The 14,275-nt window shown below is 60.6% G+C and overlaps 1 protein-coding gene across 6 annotated transcripts in view; it reads right to left on the minus strand.

Moving 5' to 3' along the window:
• Nucleotides 1-14,275, minus strand: part of APBA2 (amyloid beta precursor protein binding family A member 2) — a 37,945-nt gene that overhangs the window by 11,458 nt on the left and 12,212 nt on the right. For all 6 annotated transcript variants that reach the window (XM_070400311.1, XM_070400312.1, XM_070400313.1 and 3 more), the window contains exons 2-5: nt 9,413-9,465; nt 6,894-7,886; nt 1,659-1,736; nt 484-520 (exon numbers count right to left, since the gene is read on the minus strand). In XM_070400311.1, the coding sequence (XP_070256412.1) occupies nt 484-520; nt 1,659-1,736; nt 6,894-7,844 (1,066 nt within the window). In that variant the 5' untranslated portion in view covers nt 7,845-7,886; nt 9,413-9,465. The remainder of the gene's footprint in view (nt 1-483; nt 521-1,658; nt 1,737-6,893; nt 7,887-9,412; nt 9,466-14,275) is intronic.

Raw genomic sequence — 14,275 nt, forward strand, 5'->3', positions numbered from 1 at the left:
CACATGCCTGGGTTGTGGGCTCGATCCCCAGTAGGGGGCGTGCAGGAGGCAGCCGATCCATGATTCTCTCTCATCATTGATGTTTCTATCTCTATCTCCCTTCCTCTCGGAAATCAATAAAAACATACAAAAATACAATAAAAGCTGTTGAGCAAAATATGTTACTTGAAAAAACACATACACACACCACAAAAACCCACCATGAACTCGAAAGATACATGCACCCCTACGTTCTCGCAGAATTGTTACTAACAGCCGAGACACGGAAGCAACCTCGGGGTCATCAACGGATGAGAGGCTGAAGAAGGGGTGACAGTTACACCCCCACACGGCTCTGCAGCCCTCGAGTGACCACATGCACTGGGACCTTGCCCGGTCCCAGCGCCATCTGCACCTCCACGGTGAGCCTTCCCCACAAGCGCCGCAGGAGGCCCCCAAAGTCACAGCACCATGACCCCCGAGAGAAGGTTCAACGTCGCTTACCAGCCACGAAGCTCGGGAAGGATGCCGCCTTCTTTGTCTGTCGGGAAAGAGACAGGAACAGCTGTGAGCAGGTGGCCCATAACCCAGGCTCAGGGGAGGGAGCAGCACAGCGAGAGGCTGCACCCCTGCCTGGCCCGAAGGCACCAGCTCCAGGGAGCGAGCGGGTCTCGCTCAGGCACCGTGCTGGCGGGAGGGCGCGTGTCATTGACGCCCGAGGGAAGCCTGGCTCCCACCCTGTCCTCGGAAATGCTTGATGGGGTGCGAGAGGCCGTCGGTGACACAGGGACCTCAGGTGAGCAGGTCGCTGCTGAAAGGGGGCCCGGAGGCCACACGGCCCTGTTCTCTGAGCGGGCGAGAGAAGGACCAGGCGGCTGTGGGCGGGACGCAGGGGCTGGCTGGTGCTCAGTGGTTAGAGCGTCGCCTGCCACCACAGGGTCTCGGGTTTGATCCCGTCAGGGGCGCGTGCTGGGTTGCGGTTTGGTCCCCGGGCCTGTCGGGGTGAGTGCGGGAGGCGACCCATCGATGGTCTCTCACATCGATGTGTGTGTGTCTCTCCCCCTGCTTCCACTCCCTAAAAATTAATATACCTCAGGTGAGGATTCACAACCAGAAAGATAAAGGGGACGCACATCGCCCGCCTGGCCATCGTCACCTCATCGTCAGACTCTCGCCCAAGCCCTGTCCCTCAGAGAAGGGGAGGAGCTTGCTCTGGGCCTCGTGGGCCTAACCCCGCCCGAGGCCCTGCACGGGGACTGCTGTTCGCCTTGTGCATGGGCTGTTGTCAGAGCCGGGTTCTCACGGGGGTCACTTCTCCCCCCGGGGCCATCGGGCAATGCCTGGGGAGGGTGGCTGCTGGCCCCGAGCGGGCAGAGACGGGGACGCTTCCCAACACCCACAGGGCACAGGACAGCCCGACAGAGAACGATCTGCCCGGTGCCAGCGGTGCCGCTGCCGAATGGCCCGGGGGTAGAACGTGCCAGAGCGGGCAGCGTGAGCGCGGTCAGACCTGGGGGCCCCAGCGAGCCCCACATGCGTCGCCAACGTGGAAGCACACACGGCGTGAGCCTGAGCGCAGGGCCAGCCGCCTCGCCTCCTCCTGCGTGGGGACCCGCTCCCCGAAGGCTTGGATGGGGCGGGGACCCCGGAGAGGCGAGCGGCCTGTGGACGGGCCTCACCTCTGGGATGTTGTTGTTATCCACGGGCCCGTTGAGGTCCGAGCGCTGCTGCCTCCGCGGCTCCACACCATTGCACACCTGGGGCGGGAGAGAAAGGAACCAAAACTGGAGATGCAATTTGGTAACGTTGGGCACACAGCAAGCGTATGTAGCACGTGTGCATGTAAACGGCAGGTGCATGTAGTGTGCGTGCACATAAACGGCATGTGTATAAGCATGTGCATGTAATGTGAACACAAACAGCACACACATGTAATATGTGTGCATATAAACTGCACGTGCATGCAGTATGTGTACACATAAACTGTGTAGCGTGTGTACACAAAACTGCATATGTATACAGCGTGTGCACATATAAACCACACGCATATGCAGTATGTGCACAAACTCCATGTGTATGTAGCATGTGTGCATATAAACGGCACTGCATGTAGCATGTGTTAGAAACTGCACATGCATGTACTGTGTGCATAATAAACGGCACGTGTATGCAGTATTGTGCATACGTGTGCCCTGAGTGAGCTGCAGGGTCCCTCCTGCAAGGGGTGCCTGGCCCAGGACCATCCCACATGGGTCCCACTGGAGCCGGTTCCTTCCTGAGCTCGGAGGTAACTTCCCAGGGCCCTCTGCCTGCACTTCCCACCTGGCCCAGGTGCACCCGGCGAGGCCCCCCAGAGGGTAGGACAGGGCTCCCCCCACCTGGCCCAGGTGCACCAGGCAAGGCCCCCCAGAGGGTAGGACAGGGCTCCCCCCACCTGGCCGTCTCCTTTAAGGAAAGCACATTCAGGATGTGCCCCAGACTCCCTTTGCGGTCCTGCGCCCTTGCTAGGTCAGTCCACACAGACCCTCTTGTTTCTAAGAGATCTGCCTTCCCTGGGCTGAGCTCACGGACGGCTGCGGAGGGCCTTGCTGTCTCACTAGGAGCCACATAGGCGCAAACACCTCGAAAACAAACCAACAGTCACACCAACTGCACCTGCTGGACAGTGACTGTCGGCATCCCCTCCAGAGTCACAGGTTAACAATGCACAAGGTAACCTTCAAGGTGATGTAGCAAGAGGTGGGGCTTGGACAGGTGGTGGGGACTCGTGAGGCGAGGAGGTGGGCCCTGAGGGATTAGGGCCCCAGGAAGTGGCCGTGGAGGGCGCCGCGGAGCCTCCCACACGAGGACACAGCCAGGGCGGCCCTCTGTGCACCAGGTCCTCACGGACCCGGGACCTGCCTGCACCGGGACCCGGGACGTCCAGCCTCCAGAAGTGAACTAAACGCTGTGGCTTGTCAGCTGCCCCCTCTGCGTTGCAGCAGCCTGAACGGACCAAGAGCCCACCCTCCTGGGACCGTCCGGCTGGGGCTGGCGTCTGACTGTCCCGGTGGAGGGAGCGCCAGGGATGTAGAGCGAGAATCTCCCCAGGACACGGATACCCCAGGGAAGGGGCAACCCCGGGCCTGGCGCTGGTGCCGTGGCAAACGGGAGAGGCGTCCCCTCTAGGGCAGTACAAGGTCGCAGGGCCACGTATGACTCTCCCCACACGTCCGCAGCCTCCCACCCACCCTCCCTCCGAGTCCGCATTTTCTCCAACTGCCTTCCGACCGCTTGTCGCCATGACAACCACAGCTGCGACCGAAGAAGCAGGGCTGCTTGCAAAGAGGCAGCCTGTGCTGCTTCTCAGGAGATCCCATCTGCTCTCCAGCTCCCACCTCCAGGGACGGGGCTTGGCAGCCTGGAGCAGCGACCAGAGTGGACCCGGTGGGGCCAGGGCTGCTGGCGTCTTGGATGAAGATGCCCTTTAAACCCTGCTGCTTCCCCAGACACAGCAGCCGGCACCTCTGCCAACGGTGCTGCGGCTCCGTGGCTTACACCATCCTCTGCACCAGGAGGTCAGGGTTGGATTCCCCGTCAGGGCACAGGCCTGGGGTGCGGGCTCGATCCCCAGTGTGGGGTGTGCAGGAGGCAGCCGATCCATGCTTCTCTCTCATCATTGATGTTTCTCTCTCCCTCTCCCTTCTCTCTGGAATCAATAAAACACACACACACACGTATTTTTAAAAAATATAAAAATAAGAGGCCAGCCAGGGGTCCTCTGGTCCTTGCAGCCCACAGGGAAGGCAGGGCCACGCCCCTCCTGACTTCAGCACCTTCAGCTGGAGCCCGCATCGGCCACCCCCCAGCGCAGATGGTGCGTGAAACACAGGAAGTGCCATGTGCTAATGTGGCGGGCCCCCCTCCCAGGGCCCCCCATGGAGCTCTGAAACAGAACGAGACCATGTGGCTGGGACCGGCCCCCTCCCCCCGCCAGGACCAGGGCCAGCTGCTCAGGGCCGACGCGTGCCTGTCACAGCATCTCCTCCACCGAAAACGCTGCCCTAGTCCACACCGGGCTCCAGTGGGGAGAGGAGAGCCAGAGTCTTTAGTGTCGATGCCGTTCCGTCCACTTGATTTCACCGACAACGCACGGTCGCCCCCAGCGCTGTGCGTAAAACACGACCAGCACACGCCCTCTGGCGCTCACACCATCCAGTACAAGCCTCCGCCTCCCAGCTCCTCCTGAGCGACAGGCGTGTCAGTGCACACGGCAGCAGCTCGGCCCATCCTATCGGCCCTCACCCGTGACTCCGTGTCAGAGACCCCCCCCACCCCCCGGGTAGAGGCGTGATCCGTGAGGTGACAGCCTTCTCCAGAAATCCTTCCATGTTCCCGGTTTCCAAAGGCGTCCGCGTCCGTCACTGCTACTCATCTTCTACTCCCACAAAGAGGCCCTCCTTCCTCCCACGCTGGGAGGTGGGAGGGGGGAGGTCAGCTGGGACCCAGCCAAGGCCCCGCAGGGCCACAGGAAGGCTGGCTCAGGACCCCGGACAGCTCCCGCCCAGCAATGCTCCCTGACCCGGAGGTAGCTCAGAAAACAGGGTGAAGAGATGCGCCCCAGAGCCTCGATGCAGAGCCCATGGGGCGGGGGGGTGGAGGGGTGCGGGCATCTGTAATCGTGCTGGCGAGAAAGAAAGAAGAGAAAACAACATTGTTCTGTTCTTTTCTTTCCTTCCTCTCGCCATTCATTCAGGTCACTCCCGAGACACTCGTCTGCAGGATGGGAGTCGGACAGTGACCCCTCGGGGTGATGGATCTCAAGGCCGGCCTGTGGTTTAAAAGCATTGCGGTGAGACCCACTGGGAAGCGAGCCAGCGGGTCTGTCTTTTGTCTTTTTTTAAAAACATATTTTTACTAATTGCAGAGAGGAAGGGCAAGGGAAAGAGAGAAACATCGATGATGAGAGAGAAGCATGGATCGGCTGCCTCCTGCACGCCCTGCACGCCCCACACTGTGGATCGAGCTTGCAACCCTGTCATGTGCCCTGACTGGAACTGAACTGTGACCTCCTGGTTCATAGGTCGATGCTCAACCACTGGGCCACACCAGCCGGGCCAGCAGGTCTGTCTTTGTATCTCTGGGGGGCCCTCCCCGCACCCCCGTCCCCCACATCCAGGTACGACATGGAACAGCCCACACTAAGAACGACACACCGTCGATCTGAAACCCACGTGGCCATGCCTCCCGAAGCCCCCAGGGCAGGTCGGGCCTGGCGCTGTTCTCGGTGCCCTGTCTGCTGAAACCCCGGCCACCGCTGACCCGGGACCGCCGGGCCCATCCTGTGCCGTTCGCCCTCTTCTCAGAGCCCCGGGAGGGCGGGCGGCACCGGGTGCTCAGCAGCACCTCGGAGCAGGCCCCGTTTTTCTACTCCCGCCTCCGGGTTCCAGCCCTTGGGCAGCGCCTGGCGAAGGCTGAGTGCGCATGGCGGCCCGAGCCCACCTGCCGTGTCCCGTGTCGCTCCTGGTGCCACGCGCACGACAAAGGTTTCCACTCCCACAGTCCCCACCCAGCGTGGGGGCGGGGCCGTGGTCCTGCCAGCCTCGCACCTGCTGTGGGGCCAGCTCGGACACTCGGACACACACACACACACACACACACACACACGTGTGCCAAGGCAGTCCCTGCCCATCAGGCCTGAGGGCCGAAGCGCGAGCCCAGGGGCTGCTAGAGCTTCCTGACTTGAGCGTGACCAGAGCCCTCGGCACTGCCGACGGGACGAACCTTGTTCAGACGCTGGAAGGGAGCTGGCGACTGCTCAGAGGCCAGGCCGTGCGTAGCCAGGCCACGGGCTCCCCGGCGAGCGAAGCGCAGCACAGCAGACCGGAGGCCCTGCGTCTGTGGTGTTCCAGCCTCCGAAACGGAAATGGGCACGACCCCTTCTCCATCTGTGGGTGCAGCCGCCAGGTTGCTGCACCCCCGATTCCACAGCTTTGCTGCAAACGCTGCGCCCCCCGCCCCCCCCCCCCCCGCCCCGCATTGCCCTGCTAATTCAGAGGCCAGAAGCCCCGTGTGAGCACTTTAATGACAGCGCCCCCTGCCCCCCGAGGCAGAAGGGCAGGCTCGGGCCAGCGTCCCCCATGTCCCCCTCACCCTGCACACCCAGCCTGAGCCCTGCGCACACGTCCGAGAACTAGCCCAACGTGGGGAAAGGCATGAGACCAAGTGCTGACAGGAGGATCCCCCTCCAGGACGTTTCTGTGGACGCCCGCTCGTCCACACGCTCCCTCCCGTGGGAGGCGGCGGCCGCTCTCTCGGGGGAGCGTCTCCCTGGCTCAGTCCGAGTCATGGGTCCTAAACAATAAAACGCTCGGACCCAATGGAACGCCTAAGGCTTCCAACACCAGACGTCGCCAAGGCCCCAGGGAGGACGACCCCTGCGGAGGGTCCCTGACCCAGGACAGATGCCACAGGGGACGGAGGAGGGAGGCCTCCAGGAGCATCAGTCCCGTCCCTGCAAAGCCGGGCACACAGCAGACCACCCAGACACGACGACAGGCTGCCGCCCTGGCCACCCTGCGGAGCTACGCTGTCTGGTGCTGACAAACACGCTCTTCTTGGTCAGCAGCCCCCCTACAAGCGGCACCGGTGACCAGCCCAGCCCCCCACGCTCACACCTGGAGCTGCGAGGCCACGCCCAGGGCCCTCGTCCCCACTCACCACCCGGCTGGCGAAGAGCAAAGCAGAGGCAGAGGCCCATCAGCCCTCAAGGAGCCTGTCCTGGCATTTCCTAACGCCCCTGAGGGGTGAGCGTGAGTGACAGGTGCACGTGAGTGACAGGTGAACGTGAGTGACAGGGCAGAATGAAGCCCGTGTTCTGAATGGGCCCTGGGCCCTTGGGGTCCCACGCTCCCGTCCCGGGGAGCCAGTCCTACCTGCTCTTGGGGCCACGTGGGCCTCTCCTCGGGGGTCCTGCCCTTGGTCTTGAGGCCTCTTGGGGGGTCTCCGGGTAGCCTGGCCTGGGGAGGGAGGCTGAGCGACGTGGGCCTGCCCTCGTGTCTGCTGGGGCCGCGGCTGGCCTCGCCAGGCAGGCTGGCCTCCGTGGGGTCCCCCGGCCCCAGCTCGGGCTCCCGCACCGGCGCATGATCGGGGCTGGCCTCCCCGGCACTGGCGATGCTGGTCATACTCAAGCTCATCTTGATCTCGGCCACGATCTGGTCGATGTCCTCCTCCTGGTCCTCCAGGTCCCCGCCCCGGCGCCGGGGGTGGTAGGGAGACGCGCCGCCCGCGTTCCCGTTGGCCTCCGGGGGGTAGTAGTCCCGGTAGCTCTCCTCTTCGCCGGGGCAGTAGTGAAGGCCCTCCTCCTGGTCTGGGGCCTCCAGCACGGACGCCTCGTCCTCCGGGACGGGGAGGCGGCCGTCGGGGTAGCCGGGGCCGCCCTCGTGCCCGTGGCCCGCCGAGTCCGTCCAGTCCTCCACGGCCTCCTGGCACTCGTCCGTCTCCAGGAGGCGCGCACCGTGGGCCAGGTAGCCCTCGCCGTGGCAGTCCGCGCCCTCCAGGTAGCTGTCGTCCTCGGGGCAGTAGCGGATGTAGTACGTGACGCCCTCCTCCTCGGGGAGGCCCTCGTCGTAGTCCTCCTCCTCCGAGGTGTTGTTCACGTAGTCGGAGCTGGAGTCCCCGTCGGGGCTGTGGTCGGGGCTGTGGTCGGGGCAGCCCCGCTCGGGGGGCGTGGGGCTCTCGGGCCGCACCAGCCCCGGGGCCACGTACCCCTCCAGGGGCAGCTCGGCGTCCGGGCCCTCGGGTTCCTGGCTGGGGGGCGCGGGGCCCGGCCGGGCTCTGTGGTCCAGCATGCTGCTCGCTGTGCTCTGGTGCGTGCGGTGGGCCATGGCAGGTGCTCACGCCGCCATCGTCACTGGGAGGCCGCGCCGCTGCGGGAGGAAGGTCGGAGAGAGCAGTCAGCACCCCACGTGGCAACGGGGACCCTCCGGGCGCTTCCCGCAGCCCTGTTGCTGCACATCTGTTCAAAGAGCGTGCCCTCCCACCCCAGCTGGCATGTCTGTCAGAAGCCAGGCACAGCCGTGCCAGAGAGAGAGCACGAGGCACGGGGCCAGAAAGGAGGACAGGCGTGGCTCCAACCATCCTCAGACGCCTGCACCCTGAAAACACTGGGCACCCAGGCCAAGGTCAAAGGATCTGGTTGTTTGCTCTCAGACACAGAGAGAAGCCCTGGCTGGTTTGGCTCTGGATAGAGCATCGGCCTACAGACTGAAGGGTCCTGGGTTCGATTCCTGGTCAGGGCACATGCCTTGCTTCGGGCTCGATCCCCGGTGGGGGGCGTGCAGGAGGCAGCCGATCCATGATTCTCTCTCATCATTGATGTTTCTCTCTCTGCCTCTCCTTTCCTCTCTAAAGTCACTAAGAACATATTTAAAAATACACAAAAAAAGAAGCCACAGGTACTTAAAACACACACACACACACACAAACCTGAGGCTTCAGGCCGGGAAGCCCCCTCCCCTCAGAGCAGGGCAGGGCCTCGGGCTGCCTCCCGCCAGCACAATTTCCCCTGAAAATGGGTCAAGTGACGGAGGGACATTGAGTGACGTGTCACCCAAGGCAGGAGGTGTGTCTGCCGCAGCCCAGACTGTCGGGAGAACACGGAGGGGCCCCTGCAGCGGCTCCGGAGGACCGAGGGCTGTCCGAGAGGTTGCTTGTCACCGGCCCAGGCACGAGCTGTGGGACAAGAACCCTCCTGGCTTCAGGTAGCATCGCCGGGTGCATCAGGAGCACGTGTGTAAACGTCACTTTGTAAACGAAGAGTTACTTCTGTGCTCAGGGACGCGGAACAGACAGGGTGCCCCGGCCTGATCTGAACGGGGATCACCGTTCACTCGGGACCCGATGGGAGTCCGAAGAGCTCCCTTTGAGAATCCAGCCGAGACACTCGTGTCGTTAATGAGAACGAGATCCAGTTAATTAGACCTGGGTATCATTAATAAAAAGTTACATCCAGGGAGGACGCGCTTCCCTCAACTTAATCACACGGACCTAGTCGCAGCTCCTAGGGCTGGTTTCTTAACACATTTTTCAACTTTTAGAAACAAGCATCAGGGAATTTTTTTTCTCTCCCGACGTGCAACTTAAAAGAGAGGGAAAAAAGGTTGGGTGTCAGAGCAGGAATCTCTCGAGTCTTTGAAAGCGCACACAGCACGTCTAGAAGCTAATCGCAAGGGCCGCCCTGTCCTTTCCTGTCTTCCTCCGAGGCAGGAGGCTGCGACGGGGAGCCACTGAGTGCGATGCGCACCCACCGGAATGTGGCTTGTTCCCACCACCACCCCAACCAGGAGTCCCCACGTCCTCCCCCCGAAGGGGCCTCCCTCCAGCAACACCACCCCACGTCACACACGCTGTCAGCAGAGCACGACCTCACTCCACGCGGGGCCCCATCTCCTACCGGAAACGAGTGGTCGGCAAGGCCGGGGAGATCCTCCGGGCGATGAGAGCTTTCTGGAATAAAACAGAATAAAAAGAGGGAGTTATTTTCACTTCGGCAACGATACACGTACAGAAATGTGAGTGAGTGAGAGACGTTGTAAAAGTGCGTGGATGATCGTTCTAAGGAGAGGGTCAGAAATGACCAAAAACAAAATAAAAAAAAAACCACGTCACTTCAGCCCTTGGAACACAAATAAAGGGTCGGCTCACGTTCATTCAGGAAGGAGAGACTGCGCGCATTTCAATGAGGCTCCTCACGCCCTCATGAATATGCATTTCCCCACAACAAAGCTAGACCCCACGATTTACAGAACCGTATTAGACACTCTCAGACCAGGAGGGTGTGCCCGTGGGGGCTGGGGCTGGGGTGGAGGAGAGGAGAGGAGAGGGAGAGGCAGGCCCTGCTCATCTCCCCTGCCCCGGTTCACAGCCCACCCTGCCTCTGGGATGAGTGTGCCCGTGGGGGCTGGGGTGGGGGAGAGGAGAGGAGAGGGAGAGGCAGGCCCTGCTGTCTCCCCTGCCCCGGTTCACAGCCCACCCTGCCTCTGGGATGGGTGGTTTCCTACAGCAAAGAGAAAGAGGCCATAGGCCTCACGCTGCTCTCAAATGCAAATGCAAACTGCAGGGAAAGGCCCTCAGGTGAAGGGCTTGGAGGCCTGGCCCTGGGTTGGAGCGGGATTCCTTGGGGAGTGGGGAAGCAGATGAGCAGGAAGCCTGGAGTCGTGCAAGAAGATGAGGACTTATTAGTCTTTTTTTAAAAATATGTTTCCTGACTTTTAAAGAAAGAGGAAGGGAGAAACATCCATGTGAGAGAGAATCATGGACCAGCTGCCTCCTGCACGCCCCCTACCGGGGATCGAGTCACAACCTGGGCATGGGCCCTGACCGGGGTTCCAACCGTGAGCTCCTGGTTCCTAGGCTGACACTCAACCCCTGAGCAGCGCCAGCCCGAGCGCCGTGGGCCTACGAGATGACCACGTGCCCAGGAGCCCCGCTGCTCCCTCTTCCTCCAGAAACTCGGAGCGGTCTGCGGGCTGGGCCGGGCTTCCCTGCCCTGGTGAAGCCTGCCCTCTGCTGCCACCCGGGGTTGCCCACACCTGGAGGGAGGAGCCAGCTTTTCCTCTGCCGGCCCTCAGCCTGTAGGTCTCATTCATAGCAGCCTGAGCACCCCCCATGCTCCAGATCCCCCCAAAGCTCAGAACCCTCAGCCGGTTTTGGAAGGACGTCAGAGCATTGCTTACATAACACGCTCTCCCACCCGCAGAGCCAGGCCCGCATCGAACTCGATTGAGAATTGGGTTTTAAGTGTTTATTTATAGGCATCAGCAAGCACCCTGGTGGCCGGGGGAGGCACCGGGCTCTGGGCTCCGCCCACCACGACTCATTAGCATTCTTCCCGTGCCAGTCTGCTCTAATCTCCCTGGCAGCAGACTAAATTCAGGGCAAGGTCACCACCCTGGGCCCAGCACCACTTTCCATTTTCTCCAAAGAAAACGATGCATTTCCTTTGCTCAGCTGCAGTGCCTCCCCCCACGCTCTTGGGACCCCTCGCGTGCGGTGGCTAAAGCAGAGGCGTGTTATTCTGACGACCTGCCCCCCGCATGGACAGTCCACCTTGAAGACGTGCCATGGACGCAGAGACCTGGACAGGCCCTTGGGGTCGGCTGTTGCCTCCCCAACTAGCTCTGAGTCCAGCACCCAGCCAGGCACAGCTGGGAGGGTCCGCTCCGTTCCTGCAGACGGAATGGATACAAGGAAGCAAACAGGGCTGGGATGCTTGGCTTTCCTCAGCCACAAGGGCCTGGCCATACCTCCTTCTGCCCAGCACAGGTCCCTGTCCTCTTCCTACCCCTCTGAGGGAAGTGGCTGCCGTGTTGTGAGGACAATCAGAACCACGGAGAGCCCCCCCCAGCAGGAACCAGATGATGTGTGGACACTCAGTCAGCACCACGGAGAGCTCCCCACTCCCATCCCCCGACCACATGTGGTGGGGACCCCTTGATGGGCACTATGAAGAGATCCTCTCGGACCAGGTGTGCGGGTGCTCTCTCAGCACCACGGAGAGCTCCCCCTCGCGGACCAGGTGTGCGGGTGCTCTCTCAGCACCACGGAGAGCTCCCCCTCGCGGACCAGGTGTGCGGGTGCTCTCTCAGCACCATGGAGAGCTCCCCCACGTGGACCAGGTGTGCAGGTGCTGTCAGCACCACGGAGAGCTCCCCATGTGGACCAGATTGTGCACCTCAATCAGCACCATGGAGAGCTCGCCCCCCCACCCCCGACCAGATGTGGTGGGGACCCCTTGATGGGCACTATGAAGAGGCCCTCAGGGACCAGGTGTGCGGGTGCTCTCAGCACCCTGGAGAGCTCCCCTTGCGGACCAGGTGTGTGGGTGCTGTCAGCACCACGGAGAGCTCTCCTGGGTCACACCTGAGGCCTCCTGCCCACAGCCCTGTGAAGTCCATTTCCAAGTGGCTCCCCAGCCCCAGCCAGGCCTTCAGATGACGGTCTCCCTGGCGCACATCTCGACTCTGAGCCAGAATCAACCCGCCGAGCTGCTCCCAGACTCCTCACTCACCGATTCGATGCCCAAGATCACAAATGTTGGCTGTTTTGCACCACTAAGTTTTGGCCGTAATTGTTTGCATAGAAATAGAGAACCCGTATGATAATAGTCTCTATCTTAAGCAGGTTGTGGCTACATGTTCTCCTTTTTTTTCCGCAGTCCCAAGTGGCGGATCCTAAAAGGTGGGGGACACACAATGGGCATGCACGTCACTCTTGTGGGTGACCAGGGGCATAAAGGACTTAGGGGAAGCCCCGTCTAAGGGGTGGGGAGTCGCAGGGAGTGGTCGCTGGGGAAGGAGGGGCAGAGGACTATCTCTATGAACATCATAAGAGGGGAGACTCTTTAGGCTAAAACAGTGAGCGCCTGGGTCTGAGGGAAAGGCCAGCAGTCCCCAGGCGGGCCTTGCAGGTGCAGGTGGTGGTGGGGGGGTGTCTGCCTGTCTCTCTCCTTCAGGTTCCAGAAAAAGCAGAAGTGCATTCCTTTCCTTAGAAGTGGCTGAGTTGGTCCGAGTCAACTGACCCAGTAACAGCAGCCAGAACCAGGGAAGTCTGGCAGACCTGGCTGGTATCAAAGAACCAACACCGAACCTTTCAAGACCACTATGTCCAATCCTCTTTAAGGGCCTGAATCCAAAACATCACCACATGGGCAATTGTCCTCAATGTACTCGTTCAGAGAAGGGCAACGTCCCAAATCCACTTTAACTGCAACAAGCCCTGTTCTCGCCGAGAAGCGACAACCGAAGCAGCAATGATGCCTGACAGAGTCTGAGCTTGCTTTCCTTTAAAAACAAAAAACACACACTCGGTTGAAGTGGCAGAGGAGTGTAAGCACCCTTTAGCGTTCTCCTTTTGACCTTGATCTTTTGGGGAAATGGCTGCTGAGAGTCTGGCCCGACGCTGTTTGTTCTCATGGGTCACTGCGCTCTGCCGGCCCTTGTGGACGGGAGCAGGAAGATGGCGACAGACGCGGGTGGGGAAGGGAAGCGTGCTCACTGTCAGAGGCCCCTGGGACGGCAAGAGACAGTGCGGGTGACTCCGAAGTCCCTGTGCCCAGCAATGCTCGGCCGCCACCTTGCAAGGCGGGACGCAGACTGGACAGGCTGTGCTCGGCCACTCAAGCCAGGAGGCCCGGGGGCCTCCCTCTGCCTCCTCCTGTTTTCCCAGCCAGTAAAGGCGCAGCTCAGATACCATCCCAAAGTCATGATGTCCCTCCACCCCCTGCCATCGCCACCTCAAGTCCCAGGACCTCCCCCCGCCCCCCTGGCCCTGAGGCAGCCAGAGGCAGCAAGACGGGGCTTCTGAGTCTAATACCCAACTCCAGACCCCGCCTCTGCTTACGAGCTGGGACCAGTGTCCCTGCACGGAGCCTCAGGCACCGCATTGGAACCAGAGGAGATTGCAATGGAGGAGACTGCAATCACATCATTTGCAGGAAACGTGCGGCCACAGAAAACCCGAGGGACTCTACGTGAGGTTGCTGGAGAGCAGACCTACACCCCAACTCAACCACCACCACGAAGGTCATTTCCAAAGAGAAACACCTAGACAGGAGCCAAAAATAAAAACCAGGAATCTGTCTAATGTAAATATATATATACACTAAAGGCCTGGTGCTAATGTAAATATATATATATATATGTGTGTATATATATATATATATATATATATATATATATGTATATGTGTATGTATGTATGTGTATATATACACACACACACACACACACACACACACACACACATTAGAGGAGCACAAAATTCGTGCACTGGGTGGGGGGGGGGGTGTCCCTCAGGCCGGCCTGTGCCTCAGTGGATGTCCGACTGTAGGACATCCTTAGCGCTGCTGTGGATGTCCATAGATGAGCCCAGCTTCTGGCTGAGCCCAGATGGATGAGCCCAGCTTCTGGCTGAATGGTGCCCCCCTGTGGGAGCGCACTGACCACCAGGGGGCAGCTCCTGCATTTAGCATCTGCCCCCTGGTGGTCAGTGCACGTCTAGCCATCCATCATTCTGCCATTTGGTCGATTTGCATATTAGCCTTTTATTATATAGGATATGCACATACATACACATCAGACCGGCACAGAAAAACACCTGCTCCTCTGTTGAAAGACATAATAAGACCTAGAGAATAAGGCCTCCTCAGGCTGTGAGCGTGGTTTTATTTGGGGGGTGGTTTTCTGAGTACATTTTCACTTCCGAGTCGCTTCCTGAAGGTAGGATGGCTGAGTCAAGGTCAGAGCAGGTCCACTGGG

This window comes from Myotis yumanensis, unplaced genomic scaffold, assembly GCF_028538775.1.
Source record: "Myotis yumanensis isolate MYYU_CA2020_CCGP unplaced genomic scaffold, mMyoYum1.0.hap1 SCAF_20, whole genome shotgun sequence".
Taxonomy (NCBI): domain Eukaryota; kingdom Metazoa; phylum Chordata; class Mammalia; order Chiroptera; family Vespertilionidae; genus Myotis; species Myotis yumanensis.